The sequence below is a fragment of the Bactrocera dorsalis genome, chromosome 5 (genome assembly GCF_023373825.1).
Source record: "Bactrocera dorsalis isolate Fly_Bdor chromosome 5, ASM2337382v1, whole genome shotgun sequence".
Classification (NCBI taxonomy): Eukaryota; Metazoa; Arthropoda; class Insecta; order Diptera; family Tephritidae; genus Bactrocera; species Bactrocera dorsalis.
Window position 1 is genome coordinate 37,929,369 of NC_064307.1, and position 23,390 is coordinate 37,952,758.

At 37.7% G+C, this 23,390-nt stretch overlaps 2 protein-coding genes across 2 annotated transcripts in view; both read left to right on the plus strand.

Annotated features, from left to right (window-relative positions):
- LOC105233722 (four and a half LIM domains protein 2) overlaps positions 1 to 23,390 on the plus strand; it is a 248,612-nt gene that overhangs the window by 41,468 nt on the left and 183,754 nt on the right. The window lies entirely within an intron of this gene.
- LOC105233716 (uncharacterized) lies at positions 15,442 to 19,143 on the plus strand. Its single transcript, XM_011215868.4, has one exon. It carries the CDS (start codon positions 16,556 to 16,558, stop codon positions 18,494 to 18,496), a length of 1,941 nt encoding a protein of 646 aa, XP_011214170.3. The 5' UTR covers positions 15,442 to 16,555; the 3' UTR covers positions 18,497 to 19,143.

Below are 23,390 nucleotides of genomic sequence, written 5' to 3' on the forward strand. Positions count from 1 at the left end.
TAGTACTTTGAAAATGTACACAAATTCATACATACGAGTACGATATACGTATCTATACGAGTACATTCTACTTATACTCGTATACGTAAGAGCTTACGTAAGTACATATATATACTGGTCCATTTGTCTTGCGTATAATAATATTTTATAGGTATTATTTTAGCAATGACTTAATCAAACATTGCTATAAAAACTTGAGTTACAAATTTTCTCAATGTCACCAATTTCAATATTTAAGTACACAGTTAAATTGAATATAACCGGTTTGTATAGTGTTTTTGTAGGTACTACATATACTTGTATGTGATATATTCATCAGCGAGATGTGGGATAAAACCTCGGAAACGACAAAATCTGGAATTATAGAAATGCTTTTACAAAAAGTATAGATAACAGTTCATCGGACAATTTCATACACTTTAAAACTTTCTATATCAATATGTCAGCTATTAACAGTAGAACGAAAAATTATGGACTATTTTTTGACGAATAACAAAGCGAAAACCTCAAATAGTTGCGAAATTTTGAGCGAAGATCCAAAGTTTAAGTACATATGTACATATATAGACATTATATATACTTTACATATATATGTAAATATTAGGCCGGAAATATCTTAAGAGACCATTTTGTAGAGCTTTAAATTTCCTATAAAATCTATGAGGCGAAACATCTCTTGAAGTAGTTGGGAGCGAGTTTTCAATTTTTCCATCTGATAATAAGATCAAAATGTGAAAAGTAAAAGACGGAGGACCTTTTCTGTATAATTAAGGGATTACATGGGCTTCCTCCGGTAAAAAACAACATTTTTTTCCACAATTACACAGAATATAAAGAATTGTATGTCAAAGATCTGTGTAAAAATTCATGAAAATCGGTTGAGTAGTTTTCAAGAAATCTTGCCAATCGACTTCAAAAACACAGTTTCGAGAAAAACGAGTTTAAAGACGGCGAACTTAGCCAACATATTCTCGAGCGCACAAATTCTCAAGGCCGTAACTCTGAAACTATTACTCAGATCAACTTGAAAATTTAGGACAATGTTTTAGAGGTGTTGTAGAATTTAATAAGATAATAAAAAAAACCGATTTTTTCAAACCCGTAAAGCCCCATAATCATTCATACTTGGAGAGACTTTCATAGAGGTGTCTAAGAACCTGTGTTTCAGAGTACCAAACGAAAAAATATAGTGTTTTTTGACATACCCTAATAATGTGCCATATTCTGTCCCCATTGAGTGTGTTTGCGGTAATATTTTAATTGCTTCGCGCACTTTAATTAGTAGTTTAATGGAAACAAACATTTAAAAGCAGCAAATTAAATATTTTTTAAATCTCCGAGTTGTCGTTAAAAATTCGTTTGGCACTAATCATCTCGCGACGCTGTTTAATTTGCTGAATCTGTGTCATTGTGCTGTTGAAGAAAGTTGCAAGATTATTTTCAAATTCTTGGTAATCAATATTATTTACGTACAAAATGACGTGTTCTCTGCTTTGCAAACCATTTACACATACTAAATTTGCTTTCTTTCACTAACTGCACTTGGTTAACAAACTTTAAATTTTTAAAATTTTTCTTATATTGGCGTCCCTAAACAATAACACGGAATTGAGAAAACTTAAGGCATCAGCCTTCTCACATCAAAGCATATCTTCATATATAAAAATTACGTGTCACCTTGTTTGTCCGCGATGAACTTCTAAACTACTGAACCGATTTTAGTAAAAGTTAGCACACTGTGCCCAGTTCGAATCAACTTAGAAGATAGGATAGTAAAAACAATTCATAAATAGAAAAAATCAGTAAAAGTTCTATTAAATGGACACTTTATTAAGCGGATAACTCTATTAACTGGACAGAAAGGCTGGTAACCAGACATTGAGAAAACAGCCTTAATGTCGTTATTTTTTGCAATGACATTTATTTGCATGAACTTATTCAAAATTAAACCTCAAGTACAATCCCTCGGATTGATATATCGAAGAGAACGTTTTCGCCTTTATTCGTAAAAAAATTTTCACTGTATTGAATAGTTTATTATATGAATAATACTATAAAATATATACTACAGCAACGTGTGGCCGGATCCACTAGTATTTACTAAAAAATACAAACATCAGCTACATTTAGAGGAACTATTGCTTAATATTGAAAAAATACTTTTGAATTTCGTGAATATTGGGCCTCTGTAAGGTATTTTTAAGTCTCCAAATATATTTTGCTAGCATTCCTGCACGTCGTTTCCCTTGATAGCACTTTTACATTAAAGAGACGTGCTGATAAAGCCTCTCTCCTTGTTGGTCAAGAAAGGGAGAAATCCAGATGAGAGTACAGCATATATATAATTAAGGACATATTAGGCCCAAAGCTTTGTTTACAATCTGCTACGGCAATCTTGCCCTTAATTGGCACGTCTTTTTACAAATTATCAAATCATTTTTGAGACTCTCTGTATTTTCCTTTATTTGTCTATCTAATTGGCTTCAGAACTGCTTACTTTTAAATGTTTACTTTAGTTGTGCTGAATTTTATCAAATTATTTTGTTTTTTTACGATATGCTTACATTTCGGGCTACCTTTACTAAACACTAATTACATGGCTGATTGATTCCTTAGAGCTCCAAATGCCATATTTTGCTCAAAGGACAGAAGGTAGTTTAGAAGTTTCCACCAAAATATTTATGTGTTCTATCTACATAAATATGTATGTATGAACTTATGGAAAGGCAAATATTTATATTTTAGTTCATACGCCTCTGTCGTTTCTTATCGCTGTCGTGTGCTATGAAATGGCAACTGGATTTTTAAAAGCATCGTTTTTGCGTAAAGTCACATTTATGTTTGTTCTGTGATTATTCATCAAAGCACCGAAGGTCTTTGGTGTTCTTTGCTGACTTCTATGTTATACTCGTATCTGGCACTGCAGTTGTATTATTCATTGATTTTCTGCGAAATTGAATTGTTTATACAGAACGCAATGGTGTACCAGTTTAAGAAGCTTGTTGTATGAAGTTATGAAGTTTATTCTTGTATTAAAGTTTTTGAAGAGGGCATATGCATACATATTACACACATTAAAATATCTTCTCATAGGGTGGCTCATAGAATTGAGTACATATCATCAATGTTGTTTCAGCGCAATGTATTATTAAAATATGTATATGTATTCTACATATCACTACGAGATAATTTGATTTTCATTTGATATTTATATTGTTTTAATTAAATTTCGAAAATTTCAATTCTTTCACAAGAGCTGCCCAATGTCTCTTATGTTCAAGCATTTAGAAATATATCCCGTCTCAATCGCTGAAGGTTGGGAATTCGCAAAGAAAATGTTCATCATTCCTGCATTCCGATAAATCCACTTTACCAACTTTCTGAAGGTATGATCCTAGGTATTTCCACCATCAACCACCACTACTCTAAAGAAACTTTGTGGTAAGCTCTGTGTTCAAAGACATGGAGGTACTTGAATTAAAGCAAAAATCCATTATATACATATGTACAAGAAAAATTAATCTAATTTATGCAACTTTAGGGTTTTGTGACCTTATAATAGCAATATAGTGTAGTACAAATTTTTTTTAGGGTAGAGGACCTTTTAGATTTTGATTGCTGAAATCACTATTGTACGAGTACTTCCATTTTTTATACTTTACGTAACTTCCATTTCCATTTGGTAACTCTTCTGCAAAGCTTTTTATTCTTGGTTATTCGAAATCTTATACACTCTGACAAAAAAGTACCCACAAATTGTAAAAAAAGAAAAAATATTTTTTTATTCATCAATATTTATTTTGTCACCTTCAAAATAATCCCCACCAGATCTAATACACTTATGCCAATGATTTTTCCAGTTCTCGAAACATTTTTCATAAACACTTTTTGGAATGGCCATCATCGAATTCTGTTTTATCGCCTCGATCGATTGAGAATGGGTTCCAGGTTCGCCAAATCTGGAGAATACGGTAGTTTATCGCTGACAGTCATTGCATTTTTTAAATTCGGTCACTATCATACTAGCAAAATTTCTCTAACCCATGCCTCGATCTCTCGACCATCTTTGAAGACTTTGTACCACTCATAGGCTTGTGTTTTTGAATCGCCGTAAGTTTTTTTCAACTTTCGCAACGATTCCGCATACAAAAATTGGTTTGCTAAGATATCTTATATATTATTTGATATATGTGTATTAGGGTGTTTTTTTTTAACTATTAATTTGTTTATCAATCCCCTCACGAAATATTCTAGATGGTGTATAATAAAAAATTTATGAAAATTGCATACATACTTACTTAAAAAGTCGAATATCTTGAGAAGTATTAATGATAGCAATTTTGACCTTGGCTCTTGGACCTTTTTTGTAGCAAATAAAATTTCCTACAAGTTTGTCACAGACATTTTTTCTATAGCTCTTGTCATTTACGAGATATATACAAAAAAAATCGAATTTCGTGTCAGGTTTAGAGCCCCGTACTACCTCGCCGGAGTGAGTTACGCCTTTGTTGCACTGGGCACTTTTGTAGAGTGAACAATTCTGAGAAATATGCGTCTAAAGTCAAAGCGATACCTCTGCTCTGTAGGAATTTGAAGATAAAAAGTCACGATTGTAGTGTATTTTCTATGGAAAATTTTTACATGCCTTGGCCCAGTTCTTAATGTGAATATTAAGAGCTAAAATTTTCAGGGACTTTTCTTTAGGGTATTTCCAAGGAAATTTCGTGACTGGATTGAAAAAAATTAATAGTTCAAAAAAAACACCCTAATGTGTATGTTATTGAGTCCCCCGGAAGATAAAAAATTTGTATATCAATCCCATCCAGATTAAAGCAAAGACTGGATCGATTTGAATCTTCTTAAACCATGTGATGGCTGAAAGTTTGATCGATATTTTCGTTATAAAATCAGTCATATGCACTGAGGTTCACATATTTGGAGGGCCTAAAAAGTTACAGTATGAATACGCCCACCCAGTCGAGAAATCACACCTATAGAGAGACATTTTCAAGCTGTAATAGGAATATTTGATCGAATTTGGTTGCAATCGAACAGCTACCGTACAACATATTACAAGAGTAAAATAATACAGATAGAAATTTGCATTTACTGAGAGACAATTTAGTTAGATTATGTTTTATGGCTGTTTCCAGAGTTGGAGATCATATATGGGGTGCTAAGAACAAGCCCTTTTTGAAGCCAAAAAAAGTTCTGTAGTTGGATCTCATGTCTGACAAGCCTTCACCATTTATTAAATTAGCAAAATATTCAAAATAGGAAATATTTTTGAGCTACCCTACTATGTATGAAGGCGGTATTCTGCACCATATGCTTGTGTGAATCTGTAATTGCTGACAAACTGATGAATTGTGCGAGCTTTCAGCAATTGAATGCCTTTTGGGAAAACTCTGGCAAACAATTCATTGCCATTTTTCATGTGTCAACAAGAAAACTTTGTCTTTATCAAATGTAATTATTAATTAACTTTCATATTTAAATGAAAAGCTTTTCAATTCGTAAACAAACACTCAATTTTATTCATTTCATCTCAATTTTATTCAGTTCGCTTTCATTTTCGCTTATTTTGTTTATTGCAAATACCATGCATATATACAATAGTATATTCGATAGCAAGTTTGTTTAAAACTGTATGTATGTATGTGTGCACTTGGATATACGAATGAATTTGAGTTATCGGAATCATGGCAGAATTCGTTGGAACATCAAAAAATTGACATTCATTAAATTGAAGTCAATTGCTTTTGCACAATTTGAATGTATTAATCATTGCGTTACATGGACACACTGTTGCTGTAATAAACATGTTTGTTAGTGTCTATACTTAGACATTACTAAATGGAGGTGTCTATTAAAACCATAATACGTACGTACCATACATACTAGTATAACATTGATTCTAGTTTATGAGACTTTAACGATTTATACGGTTTGGGATCGTAGATACGTAGGCTGCTATATATATTTCTGGACTAGGCAACACTAAGTGTTGCCAGGTGCAATCTGACATTTCCATTGGAAAGTCTGACATTTTTTAGCATAACATCACTCAGAACGTTTTGTCATTTAATCGTTAATTGTTTTATTTACAGGAAATTAAAAAATTCATCTCGGCCAAAAAACGGAATTAACTCGTGAACATTTTCGTGCGATCATTTTTCACAACTTTCGACATGGATTATCACGACAAGAGTGCATCGATGCACTAAAATCTTTATATGGCTATGAAGCACCATCCTATAGCACTGTGAAAACTGGTACAACGAATTCAATCGTGGCCGACGCTCGCTCAAAGACGAATTCCGTGAATGTCGTCCAAAAACAGCCGTTGTGCCAGAAAACATCGAGCCGTACGTGAACTGATAATGCAAAACCGTCATGTAACATACCTTCAGATAGAGGCATGCCTATGCATTTCTCCCACCAGCATACATTCGATTTTGCATGAACACCTGGCCGTAAAAAAGGTTTGTTCTCGTTGGATCCCGCACAATTTGACAATCGCTCAAAAAAAGGCTCGTGTGGATTGGTGCAAAGAAAAAAGAAATGCTGAAAAAATACGATCGCGGTGCTTCAAAAGACGTTTATAAGATCATCACAGGTGACGAATCATGGATCTATGCGTATGAGCCCGAAACAAAACAGCAATCGACCGAGTGGGTCTTCCAAGACGACCCAATCCAACGAAAAAAAAAACCATTTTCGTTGATAAATATGCCTATTTCCATTATTAAGCCAGATATATATATATAGCAGCCCTCGTTTAAGCATAACCGGACAGTTTGACAAGCTTTTTGGTATTCGAGGACTACGTCAGAGTTTTTTTTGGGGGGTATGAAAAGTTTGTATAGATATTCAATTAAATATTAACTCGCTCCCTTAAAATTTTAATTCGGTTTGTTTCACTACTACATTCTAAAGGGTAATCCATTTCAAGGTTTTCTACCTCTTTAAAGAAAAAAAATCATAAACTGTTTTTTTTTATCATTCGAAAGAACATTCTTTGACGACATTTCATCATTTTTGAAGAAATATGGACCGATGATTCCAACGGCCTATAAACCACACCCAAACGTTGTTATTCTGGATGAAATGGCAGCTCTTGAATCTCTTCAGGTTGCTCTTCGCCCCAAATGCGGCAATTTAGTTTATTTACATACCTATTGAACCAGAAATGGGCGTCATCGCTGAGAAAAAGCTGAATCTTCTTGGAACTTTTCAAGAGAAGAAGGTCGAGCGGCTTCAGCTCTTGCACAAAGTGTATTTTGTGCGTGTTTAATTTAAGATCTCGACGTAAAAGCACCAAGTCGTTCCATACGTCAGTCCGAGTTGGTGCGAACGGTGCCGAATATACTCTCAACGGTCTTCGTGTGCACTCTCAGCTTGACTGCCTATTATAGCTAGTAAAAACGTACTTAATATATTTTAACGTTAACACGCTTCTTTTTTCAATGTGTAAATATTGTACATACGCATTACATCAACTTTGTTACAACGAACACTGACCAATTGATTGCTGGGTTATGAGCAGTGTTATTGTTTGTTGATTGCATGCCTTGCGGCGCACTCAAAGCTCGCTCGTTGTGTTGCGCCTGTAGCTATGCTAAAATTTCGTTACATGAAAAATTAATATGAACTGAACTTTTTCACTGTCGTTGCCATATTTAAAACACATATAGATAAACGTATATGAATTACTTCTGCCAAAAATAAATTACAGTTGAACGTCACTAGCTCCAATCGCCATAAGGATGTTTGAGTTATGGAAGTTCACCTGCGTTTCAAAATATTAAAATTTAAAAACTAAATTTTATGCTTATAAAATTTATGATCTTTAAATTATTTGCTTATATTATTATATTCTTATTATTTTATTTTTCAATTTTACATTTAAACATTTTTAAAGTTTTTTAGTATCAATAGGCTCTCTTACAGCTCATCCGCCACTTACCTCGTCTAGCATACAAGCTACGAACGCTTTTAGTTTTTAGCCAGCAACAAGCACTTTGGTTTTCTTATCGTCCGCTATTCTTTTTATGAATTTTCACTTTACATTCAATCTTAACGTTAAGGCTATTTGGCATCGGCATTGTGTTGCCTGCAAAGAATGGTTGGCAACAAATATTATTCTTTTGTTATTCGTTATGCAATTTGATCTTAAAGTCTCCAAGGCCTAAGCTTTTGTCTAAAATAACTAAAAGTTTATACATTTGTTCATAAATATACTTAAATATATACATATTTGTATACGTGTATACTTAAGTACTAATATACATATACATATGTATGTATGTACATACATATACATATATATTTGGTGCAAATAAAAGCAAATGCACAATGTCAATATTTTCTTGCCTCCTAAAATGGCCTTCAATACAAAAGAAAGTGTAAAGTGGCACAAGACATTAAAGACAAGCTTAAAATTATTTTGTCGAGAATTATTGTAAGATGGACGCAAAATATGGTGGGCGAACTCGGGAAATTATAAAACATTATTGAAATGCGGCAGTCGCAACTGAGTATGTTGATGGGTTAGCAGGAAGATATATCATTTTAGGTGATAGCAGTCACTTTTCCGCAAGCAGTGCCAATATTTTTCTTGCATTCTTGCATCAGATTTCCATCTGTTCTGAGCTGTTTGTCCCAACTGTGTATAGAGCTCTCGCATAATCGTTGGTAAGGGGCGACGACAAGGCTAGTAAAGCCGCGTGGATATCTTTGTATACATATTATGCGTATTCAGACCAGCCAGGTTAATTCGTTAATCGTTATTCGGTAGTTTTTTACATGTATTTTGTTTTTGTAAAATTAACAGACTATCGTGTTACCGAGTAACGAACTATCCATCTGGTAAGCTTGACAATTGTTTCGTTACTCGGTAATATCACATCAGCCGTTCTCCTGTTCCTCTGTTCATCAAATTAAAGTACTTACCAGTAATAAATTTGATCTGCTCCACATAATTTTCAATTAAATGACTGACAATTTTTGATTTTGCACTTTGTTGAGGCATTTTTACTCTTTAATAAAATTGAATCAGCTGTTTCGGAATAAAATTTACCATACTACAGAGGTAGAACAAAAAGTATGTTCACAGTTAAGCCTTTTAACGAAGTATCAACTAACGAATTACCAAATTAACAGGCTTTGATCTGAATACCCCTATTGTAGGTTTCTGGATGCTCTCCTAGTTATTCAGTAGAACTCCACATACCTTCTGTATGCCTAGTACTTCCACCTTGAAGATACTATCTCTGTTTGGCAGATAGATAGGGAGAAAGGTATCTACATCCTCGGATTACAGAACTTTATAAAGTCATAAACTCTGAAAAGAAAATAAATCTTAATGTATGGTTGGAACTTGGCTATTAAACTGAGGTAGCTAATTCCTATATCAAACAAGATTTTCATTCTCGATCAAGTAGACTCCTAAGCGTTTAGTTTTGGTGTAGGTTAACATATTGAGGTTCAGAAATATCGTCTTATTCTTTATTGGTAAAGACAACGTTTACGCGGTTATAGCTGAGTTTACTCTCTCTTGAAAAATCGCAACACCCACTCATCAGCTGTTGTCATCTACAGTGACTTATAAAGTTTGATCTTTGTTCGTCGAGAGAGGACTTTACTTTTCAATTGCCTACTCAGACCGAAGTACTTACTACCTGTCGGCAAGAGTTATTCTGCGTTGGATTTTGAGGCTGTCATAGTTGTTGATGTTAATGCTGGTTCCACGATAGACAAAATTATCTACGACTTCGAAGTTAAGACTGTCAACAGTGAGTCCGGGTGTCGGACCCAAAGTACGGCAGAGGTTTAAGATGGGCCTCGAACCCGGCCAAGGTGATTAGTGTGTCTAATCCACACTGCCAATTGGTACTGAAAATGCTTAGCATTCTCAGGGCGCTGAACAACGCATTGATTTGATCCGCTGTGCTTTTGAGCGCCGCGTGGTAAGGCTGTCGTCAGCAGGTACCCACGATAAACACACCGGACGTTGTCAACAGTGAGTTGCCTCGCATCCTTATCCAATCAATCAGCCAGCAGGCACTCTTATAGAAGATTGTACCTTCTTAATTCAGATCTGTATTCAGATCATCTTATTTCAACCCTCAATCCAGCAAATTTGGTACATCAGATCTGATTTTTAGCATTAAAAACAATATTGTTCTATCTCAGCTGATGAGTTTAGTTCTGTAGCTGAATATTTTCAAATTCAGACATTTAAAAGGCGCCTTCCATGTGATATATTCGTAATCTTATTACACTCTAAAGAGGTTATATTAAGTTTGCCAAGAAGTTTGCAATACTTAGAAAAAAATGTCGAATATCCTATAAAAAAATATGGGTAAATGATCACCATTATGCGCTGGGTCAGTTGAGGGGTTACATGGGTTCCACAGTTAAAAAAAATCGAAAAAAAAATTTTTATCTTATTAAATTCTATAACATTTCTAGAATATTGTCCTAAATTTTCAAGTTGATCTGATCAATACTTTCGGAGATACAACCCTGAGAACTTATGCGCTCGGGGCAATCTAGGCTAAGTGCGCCGTTTTTAAGCGCGTTTTTCTCGAAACTGTGTTTTCAAAGTCGGTTGTCAAGATTTCTCGCGAACTACTCAACCGATCTTAATGAAATTTTACACAGGTCTTCGAGATATCGTTTACAAGATCTTGAACGAAGGATTTTCTTTTTTTTAATTACAACTAAAAAAAAAATGTCGAGAAATTTTCATCGAAATTTGCATTTTTTTATAAAACGTCTGCTAAAAATCCAATTTTCATTTTTTTTCTTTTTCCTTCGTCCAATACCCAGTTTATTGTCTTTACTAAAACATGTATTTTTTATTTTTATTTCTGATGATCCTGAAAGAAGTTCTGCTGACAACGCAGATGCATCTTTTTTCCGAGGGACTGCCGGAAATGGCGTCGTAATGACTGCCATTTTGATATTTTGTTTTTGAAAATTTTACAAAATGTTTACTAAATATGAGTCTTTTAAATAAAAAAAAATTCATTAAAATATTTTATTTTTTATATGTAAAAAAAAATTATTGAAAAAAGGCCGTTTTTGCCCGAGGAAACCCATGTAACCCCTTAAGCCAGATCCGTTAGTCTGTCTGAACGACCTTCGACTCTTCAACTGATTAAAAAAAGTGAAGGATATGGTGCTTGAAAATCATCAGGCAAGTGTTAGGTAGATGCCAAGAGAGCTCGACATTTTTCGCGAGTCTGTTCGATTGACTTTGGTGGATATTTTGGGTATGAAACTAGCTCTTGCTCGACTCGTCTCGATTAAGCTGAATCTTTTTTTCAAAAAGAGTGCTGTAAATAGGTCTCTTTGGACATGCTTGATCGTGCGAATTCCGGTCCACCGTTCATGGAGAGCATTTTAATTGCCGATGAGATATGGATTCATGAGTTTGACAAGCAAACAAGTCAACAACTATCGAAATGGAGGGGAAAAAACGATCCGAAACCAAAAAACCGCACACCAAAGCCACTAAAAAATCAAGGTGTTACTCATTGTCTCGTAGTTTGATGCAGCATGAAGTTGTTCCGAAAAAACACACGGTCAATAAGGAGTTATATTTGGCTACATTGAGGCATTTGCGTGAGAACATTTGTCGAAAACGGCCGGTATTGTAGAAGAATAGTGTTCCGTAGAAGAGAAAAGTGTTTGGAAGACTGGAAAAATCGTTGGCTTAAGTTTATTAAGTCTGGTGGGGATTTTTTGTATGAATAATTAAAGATTTTGCTTTTTATTTACGTTTTCCGGGTACTTTTTTGTCTCAATGTACATACATATGCACATATCACCACTACAGTAAAGAACTCGATTTAACGCTTTTAATTCCAAACAAATTCGAAACGAATTTAGAAACTAGAATGAGGTGCTTTTAATTGCGTTACCGAACAACTGGAGATACCCACTTATGTGCAATTATAAGATATAAGCATGTGTATGCATGTGTGTGTGTAGTAGTACATGTGAAGTGTGTGTTTGACATCGATGCAGCCGTGTTTTGGGGCGCTGACGATTAGTCTGTTGCGTGCATTTGCGGAAGTATTTAGCATAAATAAACAATAGTTAACACTTCAGGCGAACGCAGCATAGCGTAAAACACAAAAGGTGGTAAGAAAAATAGTTACAGTATTTATCACATATAAACACACATAGACATAAAAGAGTGGGTGCAAATAAAATTTAGGTGTAAAGAGGAAATAAAAATAAAAAAATAAATGCCAAAAGAAATAAAATAAAATTATATAATTCAAACTGCCTTATTGTGCACAAATACATACATACGCACACGTTTAAATATATGTAAGTGCACAAAAAAGTACTGAAATTAGAGTAAAGCCGCACAGACACACGCACCGCACGGGAATGTTGTCTCGCTAATAAAGGTGTTCGTTAGACCGACTTCATAGTGCTTAGGTGACCGCCAATAATATGTGCTCTATGCCCAAGCGCAAGCGCAATGCCGATCAGTCCGGCTACTAAAAATGGTAAAAATTGTTGAAGCTGGTCTAAAGCTAATGACGTTGATGGCCATCGAGTTATTGAAAATGCTGAAGCGTTACTCGAATTGAGATATATATGTGTATGTACTTATTTAGTAATCAGCATGTGTACCACATGTGTGTATGCTCATGAATGCAGTTCTAATATTAGGCAAAACAAATGTGTATGAATACTAAAGTACTAAGCTTGATTAAGGAATCTTGAGACCTGCAATGGTTTTAATACTTAATAGGCAGATATGCATCACTACTTATGCTCCTTCCAACTATGCGGTGGATGTTGTGACGTTTATTTTTTATTTTCACATAATAAAAGGTGATCCAGGGTGAGCTTTTTTTTTTAAAAAAAACACAGAAACTTCAAATTTAATGGGGAATGTTTTTCTTTATCATTCGAAAGAACATTCTTTGACATTTATTTTTTGAAGATTATCTCTTTCAAATGTTGTTGACGCCTACATCTCAGATGGTCCATCCATTCAGTCCAATTTACGATGACTCGTTCAAGCATTTCGACTGGTAACTGGCAAATGAGGTAAATGACAGGTGATATTTTGCTCCAAGAATCTTGAATCGAAGCAGAATTGTCCGCATAGACTTTGACTTTACATGCTCCCACAGCAAAACGTCACCCTTTGTGATATCACACGACTTTGGTGCTCAATCGACCGGCCCCAAACGTGAAATTATCTGCTCACCGAAGTTTTCTCTCAATAAATCCATTGATTGATCTGATGTGTGGGACGTGGCGCCGTCTTGTTGAAACCAAATGTCGCCGAGATCACGAGCTTCAGTTTCAGGCATCAATAATCGGTTGTCATGGCGCGATAACGATCGCCATTTATCGGCTACATTCTCACCGCCATAATTTTTGAAGTTATATATGGCGATGATTTCACCGACCCTTAAATCAAACCAAACCGTTGATTTTCTGGTTGAAATGGCAGCTCTTGAATCTCTTCAGGTTACTCTTAGTTTGAAATGTGGAAATTTCGTTTGTTTACATACTCATTGATCCAGAAATGAGCTTCATCACTGAACAAAATATGGTTCGAAAACGTCGGATCATCTTGGTACTTTTCAAGAGACCATAGAGCGAATAGATGTCGGTTTGGAATGTCGAGCAGCTTCAGTTCTTGCACAGGTTGTATTTTCTACGTTTTCAATTTAAGATCTCGCGCCAAGTCGTTCCAAACGTCAGTCCGAGTTGCCGCGAACGGCGCCGAATCGACTCTCCACAGTCTTCGTGTACACTCTCAGCTAGGACTGTTTTTTTCTTTACTGCGAGCTGGACATTATCTATTCCGTGAAATATTATCCATTAATGAATACTGGATCTCAAGATGGCTGACGGTGTTGCGAATAGCATGCTCAGTAAATTAAGTTGACCATAACAGAGACGTTCTTTACAGAACGTGAATGCCCATAATAAAGTTGAATGGTCTGTAAACGTTATTTAGGCGTAAGTCTTTCTACCATGAAATGCCAAACAATACTGAACAAAAATAACATGACAGCTTGACACCACTCACGCGTGATCTGTCAAAAAAGGCTATTGAAAAAAGTTATGGGACCTGGGCACGCCCACTTTTTAAAACACAGATAAGTATTTATTCTTTAATGGTTTGTATAAAATTACAGTCTTGTATGTTATTGTGAAGCTAAGGATTAAGAAAGGGCTTGAGTTTGTTATTGCTGCCGAATGACTGGACTTTCGATGATGGTGAGGAAAGGGAGTTGTAGGAGCAGGCAGCAAGATCGTTGGGACAAAAGCGGTAACGGAACTTACGAGTACATCCAGGACTTCACATTTGTTAATCGTATGTCAGACTTCAGACTTATTGCTTACTGAGCATGGATATATTTTTGCATCAGAGATAACTATCTGATGAGTCGGAATGTTTATGTGTGGCTGGTTTAGACGATTGAGTGTTCGTTCTTACATGTGGTTATAAGGATAAGCTGAACTGACGGACGCTTAGATCTTCACTAGTCGAAATGCTGAACACTTAAAGTCGTTTGATATATTTGCGCGTTACGTGAATCTTAACTCTGGCACCACGTGGAGCTAGAGCCCTTTTAGTTCGTTTCAGAGGTTTTAGATGGACCTCGAACCCTACCAAATTGGCAATTGGTACTGAAAAATGTCTGGTATTGACTTAATCAGCTGTGTTTTCGAGCGCCGTCGGATATTCTCCGGTGTGGAGTAAAGCTTTGACACTTTATATGTTTCTGTAGTAGCGCTTATCTGTAATTCCAATCATTCTGCCAAAAATATTTTATGTTTTTATATTTCTTGTCCTTCACTCGAAATCGGATTTACACGACTATGTGCTCGTTTATTCCGAAGCTGAATGCGTTCTTGGGAAAAGTTGGAAAGTCCGAATATTTCAAGTTGTTCTAAATCATAATTAAAATTCTTCTTAAAATGTTTTCGTCCACGTTTGCAGGGGTCGTCATCAAAAGGAGGATCCGTGGCTGTTTTCTCCTCTTCATGTATGGTTTCTGGCTACCCAGAAGATACTTGGTCAAAGACCGGAAGTCGTGAACTGCTTGAGTCATATGTAAACAAGTCGTTTCTGGCCACTCCCGAGTAAATGGCGCCCAAAGAACTTTCCTCACTTCCGAGTACTTGTTCAGATGTCTCCATCCTCCATCCTCCATCACCACTCACCTTTTTTTAGTACCGAATTCATCACCCGATCTATTCCAAAATTTTCTCAAACAATATTTTCAATTATGGAAAAGCTGGAGTTAAAATATACCGTGTTGTGTGTGCTACATATGTACATACGTGCAAACGTAGTTAGTTGCGCTCACTCCCTTTACTGAGCAACTGAACGAGCTCCCAAGTAAAGCATGCAATGTTGTCGATGTCAAAAAAATATTCAAAAACTACTCACGAAATGAGCTGTTTTCGTGAAAAAAATAATCGAAACCTACAAATAAAAAGAAGCATGTATAAAAACTGAACAATAACTAAGTGAAAAAATCGTAACTCGAATTACTCCCGCGAGACCACGACTTCGACGACTATCATACGCCTCCGCAGCAGCTAATATAGTCTCTACGAAGCCAGCAGCAACAAAAATCGCAACGCAAAAACTTAAAAAACACATTTGAATACAACAACATTACCGCCGTTTCAACGTCATCATTAGGTTCGCGCCACGAAAATGGTCAAAATTGTCTGAACCGGCGCCGGCATTGTGGCTTAGACAGCGAACGCGGTTGACGATAACGGCGGTGAGTAACGACACACCAACACAACCGCGCAACCGATCACGAATGACTACTGAACTACAGATCACAAAGCAACAACAACAGAGCTACCAATAAATAATATTTAGCAGCAGCCAGCGCAACAACAACGCCATCAGGCGGTGCAGCCAACGATTGGAGTACGAGTTTTTTTGCTTCGATTTTGCGCTGACGGATTTCGGTTCGCCACTCTCGCAGCAAACACGTTTCAGCATTAGCTACGAAATACAAAACAATTATTGCCAAGTTTGCCAGTACGTCGAGACTTGGTGGCTCAGTTGCTTGGGCGCAGTGGACGTGTTAAGACCGGAACGGTGTTTGAACGTGTAACAACGCACGATTGAAATTTGCTTATTAATACGAGGGGAGTCGAAGCAGCGCAACGCTCAACGGAACTTGTTACCGCAACCGCTGAGAGGCGCTGGAAAAGTGCAACGAATCGGTGACAAAGAAAAAATCGACGATAAAACAGAAAATCAACGGTAACGAAGTTCAAAACATCACATCCACAACCACAAGCATTCAGTTTCGTGACAGCATTCAGACTAGAAGCAGTAGCCGTTTACGGTTGCGCGCGGCTCAAATTGCGATAAATTACCGACAATTGCTATAATTAACGTTAAAGAAATTGTGCACCGAAAACTGTTAAGTAATAGTCGAACTGTCGTCTGCTTGTTTATTAGATATTACGCGACGTCACCGCGCTTCGATTCGATTCTCGCCAAGTACGTTAAACGCGCTTGCGAATGTCGTTCTTTCGAAACTTCCGCGCGAAAACGCGTAGTAAGAGTACGTCTCGCGACACCACACCTGTGAATACGAACTCACGCCCCGGCAGCGTGATTAGCAACACAACGACGCATACACTTGGCTCATATTCGGCGCGTCGTGAATCGGTTGATTCGCGCACTGATTCACTGCTCAATCGTAGCGATACCTTCATACTAAACTCCGACCAGGAGGATAAGGAAAGCAAACAGAACTCATCGAATAGCTCAACGCTGGAGAAAAAGTCGAAAAAATCGAAAGTTCTAAGTAAATTTGCCACTTTTACCAAACGCAAGAAGACGCCAACACCGGAAAAAGTCGATTCCTTGGAGCATCACCCGAGTGATAATGCCACCAACACTTACTACAAATGGAAAGCCGATGGTCCGACTTCGACTCATACATTGGATTATGATTCACAGTCGGATCCGTTTAATTTCCTATACGAACAACACTCGAGTTTAAAAGAAATGCAACAGGGCAGTAGTAGTGGCTCCATGCACTCATCGCACAGCTCCAACTCCAGCGTACACAATCAGCCTTTTGACTCATCCACCTATCGCAAGGGCAAAATACCAACACAGTTAAAGGAACAATTGTCACAGCTGAAAACACAGACCAAGCCTGACTTGCACGAAGATGAGGAACTTACGGCTGAGCAGGAGTCGGCGGCGGATAAATATAAGACAGTGACGCTCAACAGTTTTCGTAAGTCGTTTCGTGAAAAATTTCTGCTGAATCAACACAACCCACCACATAATCCCGCCTGGTTTGTGGAGGTTGAACCGCCCAAATGCGAAACGCTTGCGCGCTGTGAATCCAAAGAGAATCGTCCCGACTTTCTTGTTTTCGAGAATGAGAATTACCGCCCCAATTCGCGTTCACCAGTACGTGATAGCAAGGAGCATACGCCACGCAACAACAGTCGTTCGCCGGTTAAACGTAATGAGACTTTCCGCATGGAACGACCGACATTCGATGCGACCAAAAGTAGTACAGAACGTCACAAGGGCATAACAACGCCGGCGGAGCCTTCAATACGCATTGAAATTAAGAATTCAATAGCGCCGAATATGCCCTCACGTATGGTGCCGGTGGGCGTGGCGAAACCCATGCTCTCCCCGCACCATATGCAGGAAAATTATCACAGTACAACGGCGCGCAGTAACGCGGCGGTCACTGCCAACGCTGTACAGCCAATGAAGCCGAATAAAGTGGTCGGGCGTGATAAGTCGCCGCTGCATAACTGGGGTAAGCCGATCACCGTCACGCCGGTACGCTATCCAACGGCCGCCAAAAGCGGCGCAACCACAACAACGACTGGCCGTTACCAAACATTGGTGCAAATACGCAATGAGGCCAATGCTAAAGCGGCGCCCACACCAAATCAGACGCAGCGGTCACCAGTGAGCCGCAGCCGTCTATCAACGCGCATACAACTGGGTGGAGCTGGCGGTTCGCCCACCTTACAGAAGCGTCTCAATACGCCTGGTACACGCCATTCACTTGCCACACCCTTACAAACGACGACGCTCAACAGCTATGAGCTGCTGAAAAACACGCCAGCATTGACAACAAAGTCCGCCGTGGATCAACGGAAGCTGCAACAGCCAAAGCACACTTACTTTGGCGACGCGGCCATGCACACCGTCAATAGTAACAACAACGGTAAAAACATTTCGACAACTACATTTTCGATGGGTCGCACGCCGGTTCATTCAACTATCGGCGGTTTCGGCGGCGCCAGCAGCTATGCAACGCCTGCGAGTCGACTGCAACAACCGCAAGTGCTGCGCGCAACTGGTGGCGGTACCAACTACCGAGCGCAGCAGCAACAGCAACAACAACAACAGCACCAGCGTGTACTTGTGCCAACACAGAGGCGTTCACGATCGCCGATCAAAATACCATGGCGTTGAGCGGATCAATGGTGGTTTAGCTGGTTTTTGTACTGCGTGGGCAAGCTGGGGTTCTGTGCCTGGCTAATGGTGGTGTGCGTGCGCGGGAGTCGTTGTGTTCTACGATTTTTTCCAAATATTATTAGCAGATATATATATTTTTGCCAATTTACCATAAGAAATTGCTGCAGCAAACCGGAAATAGTCATTTCTCGTGCGGACGGCTCCGTGTAAATCGGTTTCGACAACGAAATTCACTAAAAAAACTGCTAAATGATTAATATAACAAACATAACTGTCGCTTGTTATGACTGATTAACATCTGCTTCAAATAATTACTTAATACTTGAACAAAAATGGACTGAAAATCAAAAGCGCACATTTCGAATTCAAAACGATTGTGTTGTAGCACCAAGTAATTAAATACAAAAAACAACAACACAAAATTCCGAAATCCCAATTTAAAATATTAATATTATTGTATATATAAAAATGAAAAATTAACGACCGCGTATAATTAAGCGGCACTTATTTTAACTAAATTCCCATTTTTATACACTCACATGCATCCATAACTGTACATATGTGTATACATATATGTACTTGCATGCAAAAACGAATGAAAATTGCTCAATAATTCAATAATAATGAGTATACTGAAAATGAAATTACTTTGCGTTTTTTTTGTTTTGTTTTTCTGTGTCACCTTGAGGTTCATGGAAATGGTAATTAAGTGGTTTTCTGCCTAAAAGGTGATCTTTGCCTCAGAAATGAAATGAGATGAGATCAGCCCTTGAATATTGAGGCAGTTGTAAATGAGGCGTAGTTACATGCCTTTTGCGCGTATAGTATTATACTACTGAGTGGGCGAAGTGCGATGAAAATTTGAGAAAAGTGAAATCAAGACGAGCATGACTTAATTTAGTAGTGGCTACAACGTATAAATATTTATGTAACAATTTTTTATTTTATTAAATGTAAATAGAAACATACTACTACGAGCAAAAGATAGTAAGACTTTGTTCATAATTTTAAAATTCTTAATTTATTCTTCGGAATCTATGTCGTCCCCACAAAATAATCTTACTTGGTTCCAATACACTTGTACCAACATTTTATCCAATCCTCAAACCAGTTGTTAAAGTGTATTTGCGGAATAGCCTTCAATGCGATTCACGTTTAATGTCTTCAATTGACTCAAAACGGTTTCCCCCGAGCGCCAGTAATAATACGGTTCATAACTTACTGATAGTCGGAAATTGTTTGACAGACGTTAACGCTCTTGTTTTTCGAAGAAATTGAATGATTCGTGCTTTCACTATTCTTAGGCTGAATGATCTTTCAAAATGGTTTTCACTGATCCTTCCGATATTCCAACTATACCAGTTAGATCTCTGACTCTGACCAATTCCTTTATTTTATTAAATTGTTGATCATAAGTTGGTTTTGATGGCCGTTCTGAACGTGGTTCGCATTCAATGCATTCTCGACCATCTTTACTACTAATCCTGGATGCTGTTTCTCCGCTCATATGCTCACGAAGGTTATGTGAACTGGGAGAAATTTTAGAGAAGAAACGCAGAGAGCTTTTTCACGGATGGGTTAAAGATGGGAGAAAAAATTGGATCCACATCCACCTGAAAGATCTATACTTAATCTTACCTTTACGTTATCCAACTACTGTACTGTTTTTTTCAGGTAGAAGTGGCTGACTGCGAGGTCCTTCCCTTCTACTAAATCTACTGAACTGCTTGCCCTTAGTAAAGTCTATTTTGCAGCAATCGTAGAAGCTCTGACTGGACCTTCAATGTTATGGCTACAAATGCAATCGGGCGCAACTTCCAGACACTTTCTGCTCCATTGTCCAGCCCTTGCAAGAATAAAGCTAAAACATCTCGACGAATCAGAAGAAGTAGCCGAAACTGTCATTGGCACCTCAAAAAATGTGTAATCAGCTCAAAGCGCTTTGTCGATTTTTGAAGGTCTTTATAATAAGTTTTTATAAAAGCAGTAAGTACCACAAAAGCTGTTGAAGTGAGATCCTACCGTTGCCTAGGACAATAGTCCATATCAGAACATATCTTGTCAAAAAAATGTTTTCCATACAAGAATTCGATAGCGATTGTTCAGTTTGCATTCCAGCTAATGCTACATTCGTCCGATATCGCTTATTTCGACAACTGTACAGTTTCTTGGGGATAAAAGGACGTGTGCGAAATTTCAGGATGATACCGCAAATATTGGTTTGTGTATATACAGATGGGCGGGCATGATAACTTTCATAATTTTTCGAGGTAACGAAGAAATCTAATACGATTATGGAGAAGCTTGCTGATCAAGTGCAATTTGTGGGGAGTCAAGAGGGACTATTAATTTGTTATTTTGTGAAATTATTGAGTTTACAGCGGTAAAAAAAAGTCCTTAAATAATTCTCGACAATGTTAGATGACAATCTTTGGCCATATACTAATCAGGCTCCATTCCGGTGATATGGACTTGACTGTTTTATACTTTTAAATTTTGGCTAAGTCAGCTGATCTAATCCCGTAAGAGAGCAGTTTTTAAAGAATTGAACAATTATTTACAATTATGTCTCTAAACCCCGCTTACTCATTGCGTTGTTTATAAGGTATGTAAGCACACTGCCGGAATTCGCTAATTTAATAAATTGCGTAAAAAATAATTGTAAAACTCGCAATTGACTTAATATGAAGCCAAAAACACTTATGATTGAATTATCTGCGTACTTGTGGAGAGACAAATTTCTGGGTCGTACATTTCGAAAGTGTGAAGAGAAAATTCTCCGAAGGTGTAGCAATTTCCCGCAGTAAAAATGTTGTGAGACTGTTCAACACAACAACATTTTCTTGTTTTCCTTATTTTTATTATTTTGTTGTTTTTTTTTTACCAATGGAAACGTGTTAATTAATGCAAAAACAAGCATGATTTTACATTTGAATTTGTGATTTCGCGTGGTTTTGTACCATAGGTTGGTGACTTCTTGCTTTGTCGGCGGGGCGTCGTTGCCATCAGCTGTCGGCTGATTGTTTGCACCGCCGGTTGTTCACTTGCCACTTACCATTCGCGCGATTAGTTTTCTTCAGCCACACACACACACACCTATGCATTCAGCCGCAGTGTGAATGCTCTTCAGCCGAAATTCTCAGCCAGAAGCAAAGCAGGTCAGGTTGCAGTAGTACATATTGTAAAACCTGTCCAAATGTGCGACGCGAGCATACTCGGGCACTCAAGAAAGACCCGAACGATTACTTACAATTGGATACAATGACACTAGAGACATAGTTTAAAGTCTACGTTAAGTGCGAACAACGCGCACAATTAAACAATGGCAATAACGATTGTTATTGCTAAAGCAAAAACAACATCGAAGCGCCGCTATAAAATTAAACAATTAACTTAAACTTACTACCTACAAGGCAACAAATGCAAAGTTAAAGCGAGTTTAAGCTTGACCACTACGCTGGTGTTAGTAAGTATGGTAGGGTTGCCAAATTTGATAATTATAAGAACAAGTAAGGAAGAGCTAAGTTTGGGTATAACCGAACATTCCATACTATTGCAGCTTGCAAGGATTAAAGTCAGGGAAGTATCTTCAGGTATATACATAAGACTTGTTAGTTATATGGAGCCCATTGCGAGTTTTTACCCGATTTTAGTTGTCAGTAAAACACGCTGTCTCATTTTCATTGAGATTTTGTTTGAACATTGGATCGCAAATGGAGGATGGAGTTGGTGCGGGGATATACTGTCCAGAGTTAGGTATAAGGCGGCCTTTTAAGTTTAAGGTCTTTGCATTTGCAAAAGCCGCGGAGCTGACCTATAATGGAGACAAAATCAACATCTTTGTACACAGCCAAGCAGCAATTTAGGCAGTAACCTCGTATCGCATATCGGCCAGTAGTGTTTTGGGAAGCAGGACAGTGAATAGTATTGCCAGAAGCAAACAACTTCACTTTACTGGGTGCCAGATCACAAAGCATTGAGATCAATAGAAAAGAGGACAAGATTTCTAAGAATGTTGTGCGGCTAACACCCGAAAACGTGATCAAAATTGCGAAACCAATGCATTGTCTGTACAACGATTTCGACTGCAAAACGGTCGGAAGTACACAAAATTCCTATTGGCACTCAATAGAAGAGACTGTGGGAACATGATCGGAATACTAACTGGTTACTGTCTGGTGGCGACAAATGCCCGCAGAAGGAGGTTGATACTCGTAGTAGTAATGACTGTACGAAATGTCTAGAGCAAAGCACTAGGGAAACAACAGAACATCTCTTATGCACTTCTCGCGCATTGGCAAGACTACGCTTTAACACATTGAGTGCCAAAGGGGTTTTGACGAAAACCTTCCCCGGGTGCCAAGCACATTTTTTGCTATAAGCTGGTGTAAAAGTAGAAAATATTCGGTTCTGCGCCAATCCCGGATGATTTTGTGGTTTATTTTGGATTTTATAACGGTTTTTTTTTGTCGCACGTTTCCTTACGACATGGCACTGCACGACGGAATTGCAATCGTAAAAATCGATGTCATACGAAAATGTGCGACGCAATTTTTTTGCTATTTCTTATTTTTTTTTTCGTTTTACGCATTTTCCTTTACATTTACATGCCCCGATAATGGTATCCATAACAGATGGAGCACATAATCCTGCGGAGCCTTCAACTAGTCAAGGAGCGAGACGTAAAAGAGGAGCAACAGAAAAGCCACTGGCTGTGGTAGAATATAATGAGGGGAAATCAGGCATTGATCTTTCCGACCAAATGGCTTCATACGAAAATACCCTTCGCAAAGGGTTAAAATGGTACCGAAAGCTGGGAATTGAACTTTTACTTGGACTTTCCGTGGTAAATACCTTTACTGTGTATAAAGCAGCTACGAATAGAAACATT

Coding starts and splice junctions, on each gene's coding strand:
- LOC105233716 (XM_011215868.4), top strand. CDS start 16,556: ATGTCGTTCTTTCGAAACTTCCGCGCGAAAACGCGTAGTAAGAGTACG.